Consider the following 16,566-nt stretch of genomic DNA (forward strand, 5'->3'; position numbering starts at 1 on the left):
AGAGAAGAAAACAGTGAGGCCTCAAAAATCCCACATGCCTAAGAAAAGAGAAATCCTTGCAAAAGGAGTTCAAAAGTAGGCAAAAGGGAAGCCCCGTCAAAAGGAGTTTAAAGGATGCTTTATGTCATTAACAAAGGAATTCAACCGACCAAGGTAGAGAACAGTGTCGTTTTTTTCATTGGGCTTGGGAGCATGATAGATTCAGCATACCAATACCATCCTCATCATGAGCCAAGACATACAAAGCTATCCACTCCAGCTTAGTTGCAAACTTGCAAGCCCCACCCACACCCACAGGTAACTATGCCTTGTAGAGTAAAAATCTCATAAAAGCAAATATTTTAAGTTGGAGATAAAAAGAGTTTTATAGAAGGGCTTTGATAATAATCATCCAAAGAAGTTAACTGCAACTTAATTCCCTTCTTTCATGTCCCAGATCTCTCCAAGCGTGAGCTTGTTTGGCATTGTTTGAGCATATTGGCTAAATATGTTTTCAAGATTCACATTCTCCTCTTTGGACTAAAACATGTAGCAGATTGGGGATGGGGCCATAGGGCGTGATTGATTTAGGGATTTTGATCCAACATGAGACCTTTATTAAGCTAGATTTTTATTTTTATTTTTAAAAAAAAATTCTCTTAGTAAGGCTTACACGTGACATTATGATTTGGCATAAAATTATTTTTTATTTTAGCTATTAGCCATGTTAACATTTTCCATCTATCGCTTAACAGTAAGGACTAATTTGACCCAATAACAAAATGTTAATGACTAAATTGACACATTTGAAACATTAGGGACCAAATTGACATTTAGTGAAAATGATAGGTATTAAATTTGTAATTTACCCTTTTTTTTTACAAGATAGAAATTCTACTCTAACTTAATCTAAGTGTATATGTGGGTGAAACTCCTTCCAGTAGACTTGAACTCCAGTCATTACCCCCTTACATCCTATAAGCACTTATATTAGTAGAGTGACTATCGCATTAGGGTGTGCAATGGGGTAAAGTTACTCTTAATTAGCCCAAAATAAAGGAAAACCAACTTAAGGCCAAGCTAAATTATTCCAAAATTTTGAAAAATGCTCCAACCTAAAACTGACCATAAATCCAAGTCTTTCTTTCTTTTGTTTTTTGTTTTACATGAAAAGAGAATTCCAAGTCTTTTATTAGACAACAAAATCATTGACTGACTAGATTAAGGATGTGTTTAAATACCACTTATTTTACTGAGACTGAAAAATTATTGCTGAAAGTACTGTAAATAAAGGTAAAAGTTAGTTGAAATAGTATAATGAAACTTATAAATAGTGCCAAAAAGTGCATTGAGCCTCATAAATAGTAGTAAAAATAAATTAAAGAGTGAAATAATTTTAATTTTTAATCGTACCACAACGGTGGGCCCACTTTGTTGTCCATAAAAGTAAGAGAAAATCATCCATTTGGGCATTCAGCCCATAATAAAAACAGTTGCCTTGCCATTCCTTCATTGGGCCTTCTCTTTCGGCCCCTATAAACCATCCAAATTCCAACCGATTCAATTTCATTGATTAAAAAAAAAAAACCAAAAACAAAAAGAAGAACACGTAAGCTAAACGTAAAATCGTTCCAGAGAGAGCTTGGCCAAAGTGCCAACTCTTTTATTGTTGTTCCTTAATCAAACGTTTTCTTGTGTTTTTGGGTTTTGGAGTGCAAAACAAAACATGTATGTAGTTTGTGTGTTGTAGATGAGAATTTTCGCTAACTCCTAAGTTAAATCCACCATGGAACACAACAACCAAAACCTTGATTCTTCTACGATTCAATTCCAAACCCACCAGAAACAAACCCACAATTTGTACCCTAGGGTTTCTAGTTCATCTTCTGCACAAGATTTAGATTGCAGTGATTCCGATTCTCCGCCGGTACTATTACTTTTCTTTGTTTAATTTTGTCAATTTTTGGTTTTTGTTTTTGGGGAAGATTATCGATACAGATTATTTGCTTGAACTTTTGAGTTTTTATTGTAATTTGTTGCTAAATTTATTACTGTTAATTTAGATTATAATCCATATGATTCATGTTCGCTAATATTTTCTGATTGTTGGATTTTTTTTTTAGTTCTTTCTATTTTGATATGGCCAAACCTAGCTAGCTTTCTCTCCTAAAATGGAGGTCAAGAATCTAAATTTTAGGACTCAAACTGAGTTTGGTTTCTGGGTTTTTAATGTTTTATGATTTCCCATTGGAATTCTGATTCTTAGCTCTTAGTGGTCATTATTAAGACTATATTTCTGTTTCATTAAATAGTTTTGATTTGTTTGTATTTTCTGATTATGGTTTTCGGTAATTTAGAATCGGGGCCTTGTAGGTGATATTGGGTTGGTGGGTCAATGAGTATCAGGTTTTCATTGAATGAAATTAGTTTTTTTTGTTCACTTAATTATTGCTAGGTTGACTGCTGCTTTGTGAGTCCCATACGATAAGGTAGATTGTGAAAGCTGAATTTTTTTTTTAAATTGCATCTCTGCGTTGTTGAGTGATAGTTGATTTGCTTTTTGTTCATACTGATAATAGAATGATGGGGAGTTCAACAATCACAAAGAGCACAATGATTTGCTGTCCACTGCTGTTACTGAGAGCCAAAGATTGAATGAATCTGGAGAATGTGAAACAGACTCACCTCTAGGCTCTAGAGAAGAGAATGATCAGAAAAGAGACTCTAAAGCTGACCATCAGAAACAAGGAAAATACTTCTTTTACGACTCACCGCTATCTGAAGATACTGGGGTTTGGATACCTGTTTCCGTTCCACCAATGTTGGAAAATGATCATGAAGAGTGGGCCAAAGGTTTTCACTCGAATGGGGGTTACTTCCCTGAAGGTGATATGGGGTGGGGCCAGTGCCTTGGGGAAGAAAAGCAGTTGACCATGTGGGATGTGATTGAGGAGATGTTACTCATGGCACGTGGGAAAGTAAGTGCTTTAGCTTCGGGTGATATACACAGGTGTACATTTTCTTTGGTATCAAACCATATACTTGAGCAAGCTTGGAATGAGATCGCCCAGACTCTTACAGAGGCTAATTTTGGCAATGTAAGGGAAATACTTGAAGCAGAGCCGCCAAAATGGTTGCCTGACAGTGCTGCTTCTGCTTGTATGCTATGTGGTGTGAGGTTTCATCCAATCATCTGCTCCAGGCATCACTGCCGGTTTTGCGGAGGAATATTTTGTGGTGAATGCACTAAAGGAAGGAGCTTACTGCCTACAAAATTCCGGGTTGGAGACCCCCAACGGGTCTGTGATGTATGCTGTGTTCGGATTGAGTCTGTCCAGCCATACTTGATGGACCAAGTAAGTCGTGCTGCTCAGTTGCCAACCCATGACCTGACAGACCTCAGTACTTTGAGATCCTGGGTTAATTTTCCTTGGGGACAGTCCATGGAATATGAGATCTATAAGGCAGCAAACACAATTCGCAAGTATAATAAGGTAAGAGTTTGAGTTTAATTTTTTTTATAAGTAGAAATAATTTTATTTAAAACCTAAAACAGAGACAATACAAAGGAAATAACTTATGTAGATAGGCTGTATGCTAAAGTATCCCCCAAATAATAATCAAGTATGCAATTTGTCCAAAAAATCAAGTTCATAGACTACTACTATCTAACAACAGCCAAAGGTAGAGATTGGACGAGATTACTTTATTCTATCAATAACAAGCTCTTGTCCCATCCACCTATTTCTTTCCCTTCAAATAGTCCACATGAAACATGATGGCACCACATTCGGAGCTCTGTTTCTGAAACAGGTAGGTCTCCTTTGCCATGATTGAAACGAAGCAAGAACTGACTTATTAGGCTTGACCCCATCTCACACCAAATAGCACTTGGAAAAAAACTGATAATTCCATTGCCACTAAGCAGCGAATTAGCATGTGGTCAACATGCAACAACTCTGTTTTATTTACACATACAACACTAATCCATAATAATCCTCTTCCGCTTTACAAGATTATCAACTGTTAAAGTTTTCTCCAGTGTTGCTGTCCAAACAAACAATGCTACATTTGGAGGTAATTTGCCAATGAACTCTAACTCAACTGACACCTCCTTCCGTTGTAAGTGCTAGGTGGAGGGTTAGGTTGTGGGTTCAAGACCGATTGGATGCTTGTATGAGTTACCAGTTAAAAATTAATTGCCGATGCCTAAACCTTCAATAAAAGTCTTGAAACAAATTTTCTGATGGGTTTGGGTTTAGCTTTTAGAATTAGATATATTCCTTAGTATTTTATTCAAAGAAGGCATTTTAGTAAAGCAACTGTCTTACCTGCTTTAAGGTTTTTCTCTCTTTTAATTACTGCAGATGAAACTTGTGTCTAGTTTCACACATTACTGAGAATGGAGAGAAGAATTTGTATATGTGTTTCTACATTAATTTCTTGTGTTATCCAAAAACCTTGTAGCTTAGCTAACACCTCTTCGTGTTTCTAATGGAAACATCCTGAGTTCAAATCCCCCTCCCCCAAAGTAACTATTGAATATATAAAAAAACTTAATTTCTTGTGTTAATTTTATATACTGAATGTGCTTCTAGTGCAATTATCTGGCTAAATTTCTTGGGTTCTTATTTAGTGCTTTAATTGGTGCAACATAAAATTATATAAATGCTCAGGTACCTGAGAAGAAAATTCCAGATGCCATTCTACGACAAGCAAAAGGCCTTGCTATAATTACTGTTGTGAAAGTTGGAGTGATGGTTACCTACAACATAGGAACTGGACTTGTGGTTGCTCGTAGAGAAGATGGTTCATGGTCTCCTCCATCTGCCATTTCTACATTTGGTATGGGTTGGGGGGCTCAGGTGAGCTAATTCATCTATAATAACTTTGAAATAAATTCTTTTTATCTGTTCCAAGTTATATGAAATGGAAGCAAACTGTATCAACATGTTACAAGCAATAGTCGTTGTATGTTCTTCACTTATAAAAAAAATTGTCATTGTATGTTCTTTTACCAGATTCTTCAAGGCAAACAATATTAAAAAATTTGAACAGCCTCAAATTTTGTTCTGTGCATATGTCAATTGACTATTTATCCAAAATAGATATTTATCTCATGTTTAAAATTCAAGCCTGCGTTCGCGTATGCATTCACCTATATGCATCTGCGGGAAAACTTTCTTATGCCTTGATCTCATTATGTATGAGTTCTCTTTTCTTCTGTAAAATTTGAAAACCTCATTTTCTTTTTCTTATAGGCCGGAGGGGAGTTGACAGACTTCATAATTGTGTTGAGAACAACTGATGCCGTCAAGACATTTAGCGGTAATGTCCATCTTTCAATTGGAGCTGGTTTGAGTGCAGCAGTGGGAAATGTAGGAAGGGCAGCTGAAGCTGATCTACGAGCTGGTGATGGCGGATATGCTGCTTGTTATACATACAGCTGCAGTAAAGGTGCATTTCATTCTAAATTGTGCATGCATCTGTTGAAAGCTAATTACAGTTCCTCTTTGTTTCCACTTTTCATATTTTTAGGTAGTTCCTTCTTTGTACTTGCAGAATTTGATTGTCTTTGAACATGCAGGTGCATTCGTTGGTTGTTCCTTTGAAGGGAGTCTTGTCACCACACGAACAAAGGAGAATTCTCGTTTCTATGGCAGCCAGTCATTGAACTCATTAGATATACTTCTTGGCTCCCTGCCAAGGCCTCCTGCAGCTGCCATCCTCTATAATGCTCTTGCCGATATATATCAGAAATTTGAGTGGTGATTGGATGGAGTTGGCGATAAACTTCTTTACCAACTTTCAGCAGTGATCAATATCAATCTGAAGCATTTTAGTTTGTACAGGTTCTTTGCTGCCATTCTTTGCGCATGTAAAGCAATAATCAGGTGATGTATAGAACGTTTATGGAGAATTTGTGAAAATTACAAAAAAGAGGAGAAAAAACTAGTTCCATGCATCAATGCAATGTATGATTAATGACAAGTACTTGGTGGAACAACTTATGTCTGCCTAAAATTGTATATAATTACTTGAATTGTTGAACAGATTGTGATTTATTACAAGAACATAAAAATTAGTTAAGTTCTAGTGTGTCTCATGGCTCCAACTCTCGCCCTATAATTAGGGTAATTTGAGGCCTTCTGCGGGAATGCACTCCCCTTGTTCTTCCTCCTTTTTAATTTTTAATTTTTAAAGTGAATTGAAAATAGGAAAGGAGAGTGGAAGAAAACCAAAATATAATTAGTGTGCATTTGCATAGCGGCCAGTGTGCGTTTGCATTTTTGGTTGGGTCTCACGGCATTATTCATGATCCAACCAAAAACACAAAAACGCGCATATCAATGCATTTTTGGGTTCCACAACATTATTCACACATTTAAAAATTATTTTGCTACAGTGTTTTCAGTAATAAGTTTTTAGTTTTTAGCAAATAAGTGGTATCTAAACACACCCTTAGTACATTTTGGACACGTTTCTCTCTTCCTCTCTACTTTTCCCATCTTGCTTTATCCAAACATAGGTACATTTTTCAAGAAACATATCTAGCGTATATTTTTGATATGACTGTAATAATGTTCAATAAAATACAGCTTTCCAAGTATTACCAAACAATACTTGGGTAAGCATTTCCATGAAGCAAACAAAACATGCATCTATGCACTTTACTAGTTCATTTTACGAAGGCAGCACGCGAAATCGGGGTAAGAATATCCATTGAACCGAGCTATATTGCCATATTGTGGGTTTTCGGCATTTGAACCTGTGGACGGTATTGTGCATATATAGGAAGATCTTGTACAACTGAATGGAACAAGGGAACAGACAATTTTAAATTTTCACTGCAATAAATAGAATAATAAGGAAATAAAAAGGCTAAGAAGATGCCAAAGCCTGCCCCCACTTTCTTCTTCTTTCTATCTTTCTTTCTTTTTTTTTTTCTTTTTTTTTTTAATTATATTTATTTCAGCAAAGCCTACCCCACTTGACATCATTTTTAAATAAAATAGATTACGCAAAGAAAAGCCTACCAGCCTTCGTAATGACATCATTTTTAATATATTCTTGATGATCCAATTCAAGATTATTTTGTTCCATAAATAAAATTTAAAAAAATATATTCAAGATTGTCTTGAAACTGTGTAAGGGCAGCTAAACCATATTGACTTTAAGGGCAGTAAACCAACCGATATTTGTCAACAAATATAAAATGTTTGAGTTTGGCTTGAGGTTGAACTAAGTCTAGAAACTATGTTTGAGCTTAAGCTTGTTAAATAGTTCAATAGTTTGAACTCAGTTTGGTTTAACTTGATTCATTAGTTACAGAGCTCAAGTTCAATATCAAGCTTTTGAGCTCGAGATACAATACAAGTATATTATCAAACTTATATTAAGCATATTATTAAGCCTATTTAATTTAGACATAAGGTCCTAACTCCCAATTAATTAAAAGTTTAGTAAGATATCAGTTTATTTTTCAAGCTCATAAACCAACCTAAGTTAGGCTTATTTTTTATCAAGCCCTATTGTTCACGAGCATGTTCATGAACAATTTTTTTTTTTTTTTTTTGCTTAGGCTCGATTTGTTTATTAAATAAACCTAAAATTAAGACTCAAGTTTAACTTGTTTATAAACAAACAAACAAACATAAATGAGTTTTTTATCAAACCAAGTCCAAGCTATTTATGAACAACTTGGTTCATTTACAACCCTAACTTTCATATTCTTAATCTCTTTTACTAGGACAGTAAATGAATCAAGTTATTAATCAACAATTTGGGTTTGATTCAAAACTAAACTTATTTATGTTAGTTTATTTAACAAATGAGAAAACTCAATTCTAAATTTAGGATTAACAATTAAATAAACCAAACTCAAAAATAATAATGTACTCGTGAACAAACTTGAGTATGAGGATTGATTAAATTATATATAGTGCTATATTTTTATATGTATAAATGTTTAAAATATACCTATATATAGTATATATATATATATATATATATAGAGAGAGAGAGAGAGAGAGAGAGAGAGAGAGGATACTTATAAATAGTTGAGATTGGATTGTGCAAGTTTGTTAATAAGTTCAAAATATAACAAATTATTGATAATATAAATAGGTCATTTTATAGTAAAAATTATATATAATTTATAATAATTAAAAGTTGGTGAATCTAATCTATACAAGTTTATAAACAAAAATCTTTCTATCTAATTAATTTGAATAATATAATTTTAATTAGAATTTAATTAATAATTATTAGCATATGTTTGTGAACGGTTAAAAAAATTAAATCATAATATATACTATATACGAGAAAAAAATAAATTAATCAAGTAATTCGTAAACAAGTTCGAGTTTATTCGACCAAAAAAAAAAAAAAATCAAACTTGAATATGTAATTTTGAGCTAAAGCTCAGCTCATGTACGTAATAAAACTAAAGGATCAATCTTAAACTTTTAATGATTTGATTCGGCTTGGCTTCTTTACTCTCTGCATTTTACTAGTGTTTTTAAACCCCCAGCCTTTTTTACTCGTGTGTGTTACTGGACCAAGATGTGTCACCTCCACAGACAAGGAGAACCAAGGGAGGGCTTTTTGTATAGCCCATTAACAAAAGAATATGGAAGTGAACCAACCCTTTCTTCTACGCCTGAAAATTATTACCATTAGTATGATGAGCCTGTTCTTTATGGTGGTGCAGTAATTACACTTGGTTCTTTTACTTTTTGATCGTGGAGGAGAACTGGAGACCTCGTCTTTGGGCTGGGAAGCTTTAGAGCTTGTTATGGAATGCGTCTGGCATAGATTTCAAGGGTAATGTTCTTGACATGGATTTAGAGCTTTAAATGCAGCAATTGCATGGCTGTGTTATAGAAAAACCGTTTGTGTTGGTTACGCTAAAAGGACACAAAATACTAGAAGCATGACACAATGTAGTATTTCTAATGGAGACGTCTAAGAAGTTTATTGTGTTAAATTGTTCCTAAATTTTGTTATTTTACTTCTATTGTGTTATCGTTAGCTTAAAGGAATTTTATTTATATTCCTAATTAAGGAAAGATTGCCTTATCCATGTCATTTTATTTGGGATATACACACTTTTCAGAGTAGGTAGTCACCTTAATGTATTCATGGAGATTAACTAACTTATTTCATTAGGAAATCTCTCCATCACCCAAGTGTTCTTCAAATCAATACCCAAGTCGAAAGAGATTCCCCTCATGAAAGTTTTTCCTCCAGTCAATGAAAAGACCTGAAATGCAGACCCACCGGTTCCCTTCACAAGTTACTACCGTTGTGCGAAGACAATTTTAGTCATCATCTCCCATATGTCAAAAAGGGAATCCATGCACTAAATTCCATTATTATATATCTAGTGAAAACTACAGTCAAACTAATCTTTCTTTTATTTCTTTTTTTTTTTTTTTGGCTGAGTGCAGTCAAAATAATCTGGGAACACCTATCTTCCCTCAAGATTCCTTTTCCACTAAAATAGAGTTGACAATTTTCCATTCATTGCAAGATGTATCATGTCATGTTTGATTATAATTCACAAGTCCTATTCAGTTTTCAAAGCCTGTCACACAGACAGGAAATATCAAAGCAACTTACAAAAATTACAAAGCATTCTCACATTGCTGAGAGAGAGAGAGAGAGAGAAAGAGAGAGAGGACACGCCATTAATTGCACTAGTGTAGTTAGTAACTCCATAATCATTCAGTTAATCTTGACATCCAAAATCCCTTTCAATCACAAACATGAAATCACTCCAGCAACCAACAAGAAATCCATAAACGAAACTTCCTCTCTAAGAAAAAATGAAAAAAGAAAATTAGAAGAAAGAATTGAACTGAAGGGGCAAAGCACCACCATGAACTATTTATAATTTAATTTTTTGTTCTCTATTTTTATGGATGAAGGGGGAACAGAAAATGGATGGAAAAACTAGAAAAGAAGCTGCTCCTACTCACTGTACTTCTAACTGGCATGCCTTGCCAATGGAAACAACCAGGGACATGGGACTTGAATTTTGCACAAGAAGGAAGACCCAAACCAAGAGACCAATGGATAATTTGCACTACCAACTTCTGTTGAGCCTCTCTACCTGCACCACCAAAACAATCATTAATATACAAAAAAGGAGGTAAACAAGGGATCATTCCACAGCTGTATCCATTTAGCCACAAATCTATTCCAAGTTACCTAGTTCTAGAGCTCCCAAGTGTAAGTTCAAGATCATCAGATACACATTCCTCATGGATCCTTTCTCCTTCCCAGGGCTTCACCAATCCAGTTGTATTACTTCCAAATGCAAATTCAGCAGCAATCCCATCTGACATTGGAACGTCTGAGGTGTGATCAATGCCTGCAGGTATTGCAGGAGAGCATGTGCCACTCTGCCCAGGAGTCCACATCCGAGACCCTCCACCTGAGAAAGCCTCCTCCATAAATCCAAATGGGTTTGGTGATACAAGACTAAATGTGGGAGATGATGGCCCGCTTTGGGGAATTTGGATACCAGCAAGCCACCGTGAATCAGGCAGGCCCTGACGGCCAGGACTTGGAGGGGTAGACGAGGGCAGGAAAGAATAGTGTTGCCCAGCCCATGATGGGGCAACAGTTGGATCATCCCAGTCATTTTTGGTTCTGGGAGTTCGGGCTGTTGGGGAGCTCAATGGAGGGGTGACTGGAGCACTTATGGAACCTCCATGGACATTAAGATGGTAGGGGAGCTTGGATGATGCTGATGATGAGCTTGATGAAAGATTTTTCAGCCATGGGATGAGCGAATCGGCATCAGCATTACCCTTGGCATTGGCAGCATAACGTGAAGAGACTGGGCTTGGGAAGGAAGATGAGCCAGGACTTGGATTGTAAGATGCACATGGGCTCGGTTGGTAGGATGAGCATGGACTTGCAGAAGTAGATCCACCCATAATGTCCATTCGATCAACAGGTTTGCATCCCTGCACAAAAGCAAAAAGTCTTATTGTTGCTGATGACTGTCAAAGCAAATAATTCAAAATTGTTTAAAAGTCTGCTAAAGAGAATTAAGATACACGACAAATAGTAATACCTAAAACTACAAAACATGAAAAATGACTTGGTCCAGAGGACAAAAGTATGAATGAGAGAATCTGTACACTCAAGATGGCTCTAGAGAAAGCCTTTACTGTCTTTCCACAATAGCAAAGAAGAGTAGCTCCAAAAATCCAAATCCACAGAGGAAGAGGGGTGTGGTAGAAGATCCTACCAAGGGTTCTTTTGATACTACCACATGATCCTTCTGTATAAGATTGCCTATGCTCTCAGGCTGAGAGCCAAAATCTTGGAGATAGATTACCTAGATTCTCTTGTGTCTTGTGGTGTACGTGTCCTAAATGCATGTCATGTTCTTTTCTTACCCTCTCAGATTGTGAGGTTAGCTGTATTGTTGCCTCTTAAATGTACCCCTTGACAAAAGGATTAGGTGTATTGGGGATTATCAAAAATAAAAAGGTGTATTGGGTGCATTAGGAATAGGGCTCCCTAATGCTTGTTTTCAACTTAGTTGTAAATCTTCTCCCTTATTTTGGTAATATAACTTACCCCCAGCCCCCAACACACGCACACACACACACACACACACAAAACACACACACACACACACACACAAAGACATGAAAATGAAGTTGCAGAGATCCAAGCATGACTTCTAAATTGCAAATTAAAAACAAAATATTTTCTATGCACCACGATTTTTTATTTTTCTTTTAGCTGAGAGTTACTTGAACATGGTTCATGATAGCTTTGATTGTGCCACTCATGAGTGTAAGAATTTTCTAATAATGCCCCTCTCCCTTCCTTTTCTAATGCTTGTGTAACAGATGTTGATGGATTGAAAGTTCTGATCCTCAACAAAACAAATTACAAATGAAATGATCATGTCAATGGCAAAAACACTATCAAATTATCACTCAGCCTTTGTCTGGGTCAAAATTAAACCATCATGAAGGCTAGAAGCATTTGAACATCCCATAGAATTTCGATTAACCCTTTGCTTTATATATTTCTTTGATTAAACTTATCTTTCTAATTGAAGCTATTTACTCCAAGCAGAAGGGGCAGGGACTATTATAATGAACGGTAACAACACAATTGGAAGTAAAAGTATAATGCAGATTTTTCTATATATAAGAAATTATATTAATTAAGTATAGAACCGAAAGTATAAGTATAGAACTGAAAGTATAATGCACCTTACAATGAACTCCTACTTTCAGTAATACGGTGAGACCAACTACCCAAAATTTCCTTTTTCAAACTGGACTTGCACCTTAAAATGCAAAACAAACCAAAATGGGATTATTCAATAAAATGCGCCTAAAGGATTCAGAAGGGCAGGATCCCCAAGTGATTGAACAAAGTATATTAATAAGAGAAACATTTAAAGATCACATTGTGATCACCTACTGTCTCATTTTGGTACCAAGACCCTCGTATCATCATTTCATCACTCTCAAAACAGTAAAAGCATAATTCTGCTCATCCTATGCCTCCAATCAAAAATTAATTTCTGGGGTTTTCTCCAAACACTTAAACCACCCTTTAACACACCCTGATTGTTCTACCATTTAACATTATTCCTCCCAGTACATTGCACCAAGCTATGTTTAGTCCAAGTTCAGAAGGGTCAAAACAACCCAAGATTAGAATAGAGAGCATTAACTGCAACAATAGTATTTAAAGGCATAATGGCAATAATGTAGATTGCAACCAATACCAAATATCTTTCCTCAATGTCAACAATTGTGTGCTTACAACAGACAAGCTATCCATCACCATGTTCCTTAATCAAAAACACCCCCCGCCAGCCACTGCACGACACGCTTTTACTACCTAAAAAAAGTAAAGGCACGATGGCAATTATGTAATTGCAACCAGACCAAATCCTTTTCTTAATGTCAAACAATTCACAATTGTGTGTTTATATCAGACACGCTAGCTAGCTAGCTTGTAGACTTGTAGTAACTTGTTGCTCAACCTTAATAATAAAAATAAAAATAAAATAAAAAAAACACCCACCAATTCATTAATTAAAAAAAAAAGGGAATCCAAGGAAAATTTCACTTTAATTAACAATAATTAATGAGAGTAAACAAACTTTTTTTCATTAATAATCTATCATTAACAACACTATCTGGGCCCCCCCACACCATCAAATGCCATGCTCACAATCAAGTGTTACTCGTACATATTACCCCGGGAATCTAGGATAATTAATTACCCACTAAACAAAAGCTAGATTAGATCCCTAATTTCCTCGTTCCTGATTGGTCACAGAGAAAACCCATTACCGCATTAAAATAACAGCAATACCCCTGCGCACGTGCCCAGTTGCAGTGGCAGATTCGGAAGGTTAACGGTAAATTAATGTAGCCGAGGGAAAAGTAATTTCACGAGAACCGCACAAAGTGCTCGGATATCTGGGGGGATTTTGGTACATGTGATTGAAAATATATATTTTGTTGTTTTATAAAAATGCGTGAAATTATTTGTGATTGAAAAATATGTGAAATTGTGTGTAATGTTATTTAAAAACTGAAATCATATATTTGTATGCCAAACAGCTCTTAATATCCGAAAAAGGAAAACCGGACCAGACTGAAAAAAAAAAAAAAAAAACACAAACATGACGAGACTACCCTTCCAACATAGTCACAGCCACAGGCACTGGAAAAAAAGGAAAGTTACAAAAAAAAAAAAGAGGAAACATTCAGTTGCATTAAAGCAGAGATAGTTGTGGTCATAAACTGACGAAACTACCCTTGAAAAGTAGTAGTCGCTGAATATTCGGTTGTTTGACCGGGGGGCATTTTCGTCCTTCAGAGAAAGTTCCTGCCCGGTCTGTCTCAGATTCTCAGGGTATTGTTTGTTCATCGAATCTTAAAATTCTTGCGCTTAGCGATAAAGAAAGAGAAGAAAAACTAACAGACTCTCTCTCTCTCTCTCTCTCTCTCTCTCTCAGATCTGTATCGTACCGCCAGTACATACATACAATCAATCACAGCCGTCGATCACGTTAGATCAGGTGGATTATCAGTAATCTGACACCACCGACGCTGGCGCTCGTTTATCTGAGCTCTACAGTACTTTGCTAACGTGCGCGCATAAACATACCGAGAAAAAAAAAGTAGAGGAAGAAGAAGAAACTTGTGTACCTTTCGGTATGTGGTGCCGTCTTCTTCGACGGTCCAACCGGCCTCGTTGCAGAGAGCTTTGAGGACCTCGTTGTTGTCGCAGTGCTTCGGGAGCTTGTAGTTACCGTACATTCTCAGACCTGCGTAGATCTTCGCCGCGATCGCTCGCCTCCTCCTCTCTCTCCTCTTGTTGTTTTCTCTCTCCTTCCACGTCGGCATTCTCGTCCCCGACGTCATTTTCCACTCCTCCTCCACGATTTTAAACTAGCTCGAACTTGAAGAAGATGAAGAAGAAAACCAACAAACCTGCTTCACATAACACTGATGAAAAATTTTCCCAGAGAAAATTCCAATGATTCTCGGGAACCAAACGGAAAATCAGAGTAAAACAAGGTTGGCGCTTTTTTCTTTTTTTTTTTTTTTTTTTTTTTTTCTTCCTTAGTCCGGTCAGAGAGAGTGGTTAAATAAAGACTAAAGAGAAATAGGGAGTTTTGAGGCAGGTGAGCTAAATAAGAGGGAATGATTGTAATTGGCCCATGGATATTCGCTAAATTTACGAGAGTGCCACTACAACACAACAGGCTTTTTGTTCCGGAATCACGGGACTAACACGTGTTTAGGCTTTTTATAAAGAGAGAGAGAGTGAGGGTGGCATGATGTGGGACGAGACGGCGTCGTTTTTGATGGGAGTAAAGGTGTGGTTAAAGCCTTAAAGGGGAGGGGAGGGTAATTTGGGGAATTGCATGAAAAAAAATTAAAGGGATAAGGCTATGATTAGTCTTCTCATAATGGAAAATCAAGAGGAAGATTTCTTTGTACACCACTAAAATTCCAAACGGTCAATTTCACACCCCCACAAGAAAAGTTTGAAAATACTACTAATTAAAATCAAATCAAACGGTCAAAATTTGTTTTTAGGGATGGTGGATTGGACACAAGTAATTAAAGCTACTTATATATAATAAGTTAAGTTTGGCTTGGGTTGGTTTGGACCATATAATCGGATACAAAGAAGTCCAACAAAATATTTTTCTTGTGCTGAATCTCATTTGCACCAAATTGTAGCCTAACATATTAAATAACAAGCCTAATAAAGTTTAATTTCGATTCTACACACAAAAAAAAAAAAAAAATGGTAAAAATAATTGTACTAATTTTCGCATTGGTAGCTGGATCAGACTGATCAGAGTCACCAGACTGTCCCTTACATCCTCCCAAAAACAAAAGAATCATGTGTGCATGTAGTGTCCATTCCAAGTGATTCGAAAGGGTTATTTGGCAGTAGCAAATTAAATACTAAAATCATGTACCATACATTTTACAATACTTTAACTACCTTCATGCAAAAGATTGAGTTTTTTTTTTTTTTTTTAATTGTAATCGATTAGCTTATATTTGGAGAATTGCAAAACATTCAATTAAAGAAATTTACTATATCTTATATCCTATAAAAATAAATAAATAAAACTTGGAAATGAAAGAGCCAAAGTTAATCAAGTGAATCTCCCAATAAAGTAATATGTGACCTCATCCTTAAATACGGATGGTAGTTCTTCAAGTAATTTAGGTAAAGCAGGGGAGGGTGTGCTTAGAAATTCTAATGGACAGTAGATTAGAAGTTTCTCTTTACAATTTGGTATTACAACCAACAATATAACTAAAATATGGTTTGCAAGACACAGATTAGCATGGAATATATATGAGATTTAAATATAATAATCTTCAAATTTATTCAAGTCTTGTTTTACATTAGCTAACAAAAGATGGTGTTTATGCACTAGATAATAGATATTGCTCCCTTGATATGTGATTGCAAGAATCTCTAGGCTCGCGAATGGATTGTCCATCCTCATCATCTGTTTTGTGAGGCAAACAACAAAATAGATGGACTAGCTAAAAGGAAAAGCATCTAGCAAAGCAAAATTTTGGAATATAACACATGCCCAGCTTTTGCGTACGATAGCTACTTAAGGGAGATGTATTAAACTAGGCACTCTTGGAGTGTCGGACTGCTACTTGTGTAAACTTATGAACTTTATCTAAATATTCCTCTTTTGCATTGAATATTTGTTTATTTATTTACTTTTTGCTACTTTTCAATATAGTATGATTCATTAGATTCTTCCTTAATAAATGCATTTGTGCACTTGTTAACAAAAACCTCTACAATAATCTAAACATTAGCCTGGCTATTAATAATAACAATAACATGGTTAGTTGTCATAACCTAATGGCAGAAGTAATTTTCTTTTATATACATATATATAAAATAAGACTAGAGTCATAATATATATCACAATTATTGACATACAATTCGTTAATCTAAAATATATAATAATAGGTAAAGTAAAGAGAAAATCCAATTAAATTTCAAATTGGAATTCAATTAAAATCT

The 16,566-nt window shown here is 35.6% G+C and overlaps 2 protein-coding genes across 4 annotated transcripts; one reads left to right on the forward strand and one right to left on the reverse strand.

Annotated features, from left to right (window-relative positions):
- Positions 1–1,551: 1,551 nt before the first annotated feature.
- Positions 1,552–6,069, forward strand: LOC126726313 (uncharacterized). Its single transcript, XM_050431545.1, has 5 exons — positions 1,552–1,906; positions 2,559–3,473; positions 4,656–4,844; positions 5,241–5,436; positions 5,567–6,069. Exons 1-5 carry the CDS (start codon positions 1,766–1,768, stop codon positions 5,749–5,751), a joined length of 1,626 nt encoding a protein of 541 aa, XP_050287502.1. The 5' UTR covers positions 1,552–1,765; the 3' UTR covers positions 5,752–6,069.
- Positions 6,070–9,671: 3,602 nt separating this feature from the next.
- Positions 9,672–14,649, reverse strand: LOC126726314 (BES1/BZR1 homolog protein 4-like). Of its 3 annotated transcripts, XR_007655791.1 has the most exons (4): positions 14,193–14,648; positions 10,195–10,958; positions 9,963–10,096; positions 9,672–9,799 (listed from the first exon to the last, which is right to left on the reverse strand). XR_007655791.1 is itself a non-coding variant. In XM_050431546.1 (3 exons), exons 1-3 carry the CDS (start codon positions 14,406–14,408, stop codon positions 10,093–10,095), a joined length of 984 nt encoding a protein of 327 aa, XP_050287503.1. In that variant the 5' UTR covers positions 14,409–14,648; the 3' UTR covers positions 9,672–10,092. The 3 variants fall into 3 exon arrangements, 2 of the variants coding, with proteins under 2 accessions (XP_050287503.1, XP_050287504.1); XM_050431546.1 differs by having other exon boundaries at positions 9,672–10,096; XM_050431547.1 differs by lacking the exons at positions 9,672–9,799; positions 9,963–10,096 and having other exon boundaries at positions 10,191–10,958; positions 14,193–14,649.
- Between the last annotated feature and the right edge of the window lie 1,917 nt (positions 14,650–16,566).

This window comes from Quercus robur, chromosome 5 (assembly GCF_932294415.1).
Source record: "Quercus robur chromosome 5, dhQueRobu3.1, whole genome shotgun sequence".
In the NCBI taxonomy this organism is placed as follows: Eukaryota; Viridiplantae; Streptophyta; class Magnoliopsida; order Fagales; family Fagaceae; genus Quercus; species Quercus robur.

Bases quoted from the DNA above. Each gene is read 5' to 3' on its own strand.
- LOC126726313 (XM_050431545.1), top strand. From the start codon at position 1,766: ATGGAACACAACAACCAAAACCTTGATTCTTCTACGATTCAATTCCAA. The intron at 4,845-5,240 runs GTGAGCTAATTC...TTTTTCTTATAG, and splicing joins GTATGGGTTGGGGGGCTCAG to GCCGGAGGGGAGTTGACAGA. The intron at 5,437-5,566 runs GTGCATTTCATT...TTGAACATGCAG, and splicing joins TACATACAGCTGCAGTAAAG to GTGCATTCGTTGGTTGTTCC.
- LOC126726314 (XM_050431546.1), bottom strand. From the start codon at position 14,408: ATGACGTCGGGGACGAGAATGCCGACGTGGAAGGAGAGAGAAAACAAC. The intron at 10,959-14,192 runs GTACACAAGTTT...GCTTTTGTGCAG, and splicing joins ACGGCACCACATACCGAAAG to GGATGCAAACCTGTTGATCG.